The 2500-nt window shown below is 43.2% G+C and overlaps 3 protein-coding genes across 4 annotated transcripts in view; 2 read left to right on the top strand and 1 right to left on the bottom strand.

The window, feature by feature from the left end:
* LOC122260848 (uncharacterized) overlaps positions 1 to 2191 on the top strand; it is a 3206-nt gene extending 1015 nt beyond the window's left edge. Inside the window, exon 2 of the mRNA XM_086541828.1 lies at positions 841 to 2191. Coding sequence (XP_086397954.1) covers positions 842 to 2002 — 1161 coding nt within the window. The 5' untranslated portion in view covers position 841 and the 3' untranslated portion in view covers positions 2003 to 2191. The remainder of the gene's footprint in view (positions 1 to 840) is intronic.
* The window catches only part of LOC122266229 (uncharacterized), a 79292-nt gene that overhangs the window by 28494 nt on the left and 48298 nt on the right, over positions 1 to 2500 (bottom strand). The window lies entirely within an intron of this gene.
* LOC147470988 (uncharacterized) overlaps positions 1 to 2500 on the top strand; it is a 4849-nt gene that overhangs the window by 1040 nt on the left and 1309 nt on the right. Inside the window, exons 1-2 of one of the 2 annotated variants that reach the window (XM_086541824.1) lie at positions 2236 to 2253; positions 2439 to 2500. The exon at positions 2439 to 2500 is cut by the window's right edge and continues 1309 nt beyond it. In XM_086541824.1, coding sequence (XP_086397950.1) covers positions 2440 to 2500 — 61 coding nt within the window. In that variant the 5' untranslated portion in view covers positions 2236 to 2253; position 2439. Of the gene's footprint in view, positions 1 to 2235; positions 2254 to 2438 lie in introns of those variants that run through there. The other variant, XM_086541823.1, reaches the window with a different exon arrangement.

Genomic DNA, 2500 nt, shown 5'->3' with positions numbered 1-2500 from the left:
AAAAAACGCATGCACGCACACACACACAAACACACATGCACTGTGCATGCAAATCCGTTTCCATTCAAAGTAAACACGGCAGCCTTTGAAGGTAGATCATAGACCTCAGGCAATTATCTCTTATAGATTTGACTGGCTGCACAGATAAGTATACAGGGGAGAGGATCGAGAGTAGAGACTAGGGCATTTGTTGCATATCTTATTTGATATCTCGATGTCGAATAAAAATTAGATCATATTATTACAAATCAAAATACTATTTTGGCTACATTATACCTTCGCACTAAATATAAAGAATGTTATAACTATATAACATGGCATGGAAGTTCTGATGGCATATAGAGTGGCGAAAAAGGTTTTCTGGTATGTATACCATGGTGACTTAATCTTGTTCTTATATTTGTTTATTGTGCCATACCCAACGATACCCGGCGACTGATTAGATACGCGTTGCTATTTATTACTATCAACAATCGTCAGTGGCAAGCAGGGATCAATGTCGGTTTTGAATTCAGGAACTTCAGAGAAAATCTAGTGAAATGCTGAAATACAGCAACATAGACGAAATCATTTACCAATACATTAATATCACAATCTAGTCAAATATTCTCCGCATCGATTTCTCACTCGGAAGTTATACCATGTTCCTGTAAATTCTGTAGAGCAGTTGATAAGTCTCACGGCTCATCTGGGCGATAAAGTCCTCTCGGGTCAGCCCACACCGCATGGAGAAGTTGCACAGATAGAGGGGCGCGTGATTGGACTTTATTCCCAAATGAGTGATCGAGACGCGGGGCTTCCAATCACCGCTGCTCTAATCTGTGGAATTTCTCTTTGCAGGATGTGGCGCTTGACGGCGACGCTGCTGGTGCTGGCTCTGGCTTCGGCCGAACCCATGGGTTACAATTACCCGGAACCCGATAACGGATACCTTCCTCCCGCTGAATGCAAAGTTGCTCCTGTCACCTCCGTGGTCTACAACACTCAGGTTCAGACCTCGCTCCGTGTCCAGACCATCAATCAAGTCAATACTCAGTACAGAACCACAACCATTGTCAGGCAACAGGTGGTACCAACCACTCTTTTCCAAACTCGTGTCCAAACGCAGGTTCAGTATCAGACCAGTATTGTTCAACGGACAAGCATTCGTGCTGTTGACAGGTTTGTCACCCAAACTGTTCCAAGTCCACCTGTTGTACAAACTCGTTTTGTCACTTCAACCCGTGTGGTACCACAGGTTAACTACGTCACTCGTACTCAAGTACAGACACAAGTAGTTCCCGTCGAGGTGACCAGTACTCAGGTTAGGACTGTTATCCAGCCAGTTACTAATTACGAGACACAGGTGAGACAAGCGACACGTGTCCTTACTATCCCAGGCCGTGATGTTGTACAAACTCGTGTTCAAACTGTTGTTCAGACCTCCGTTGTACGGAGCCAACAGCCAGCTAACACCCGTTTTGTAACATCGACACGTGTGCAACAACTGGTACAGACTTCTGTTGTCCGTGGACAGGACGTAATAAGAACTACCGTTGCTCAGCGTCAGCAGGTCATTCCTTTCACATCTGTCAACACACGTTACGAGAATGCTTTTGCTACTCGTGAACAGGTGGTGACTAGAACCAATATAGCTACCCAAACACGTATCCAGACACAGGTAGTACCCCAGGAGGTGGTCCGTACTCAGGTGGTTCCCACTACTATCTACACCACTCTCTTTGAGACCCGGGTTCAGCCCTTCACACGGGTACAGACTGTTGTCAGAACCCAATACGTCACACCTGTTCCCGTCGTACAAACCCGTCAGGAAGTCCGAACCTCTGTGGTCCAAGTACCCGGCCAAGATCGTGTCGTTAACCGAGAGGTTGTACAGACTCAGCAAAGACAGGAGTTCGTCTACCGCACAGTCAACCAGCCTCGCCAAGTTACTGTCACTCAGACTGTTACTTCTTCTTGTGGATATAATTATGATGCTCCAGCTGTTCCCTTCAATTTCTAAAGAGAAATAAAAAAAATAGTTGGCGCTATTTTATTGATCAACATTTTAATATTCATCAATGCCATGTTAAAGGTTTATAAACTGTGTAGTCCTTTCAATGAAATCTGTTTACATAACTTCGTAATATTACCATCGTTCCCTGTGAGGTCTACATGACTATAAATGTAAAATACACTCCATTATATTAAAGCCAAACTTTTTATTGTTACCTCTGTATAAAAGATATTTCAACAAAGAAAAGGCATTCCATAGTAAGTATTTTCTAACTCGTTATTCTGCCCATATATGCTATTGATTCAATATTCTTACGTGATGCCTTTTTTAAAAGATGTTCTTAGTTTAGGTGTAATTTTTTATTATTATCATTATTATCATTATCATTATTCGATTTCGTATTAGTAATCAACCCTTGTAATAATATTGTTGTATTGCTTAGGATGCGGGCGCTGCTGTTCTCCCTGCTGCTCGGCTGCGCCTTCGGGGCGTCTCTGGAGAAGC

Source organism: Penaeus japonicus, unplaced genomic scaffold (assembly GCF_977035675.1).
Source record: "Penaeus japonicus unplaced genomic scaffold, GWHDUDI00000001_assembly GWHDUDI00000011, whole genome shotgun sequence".
NCBI classification, from domain to species: domain Eukaryota; kingdom Metazoa; phylum Arthropoda; class Malacostraca; order Decapoda; family Penaeidae; genus Penaeus; species Penaeus japonicus.
The sequence above is the reverse complement of the archived record's forward strand: the minus strand, read 5'-3'. Positions and strand labels throughout refer to the sequence as shown.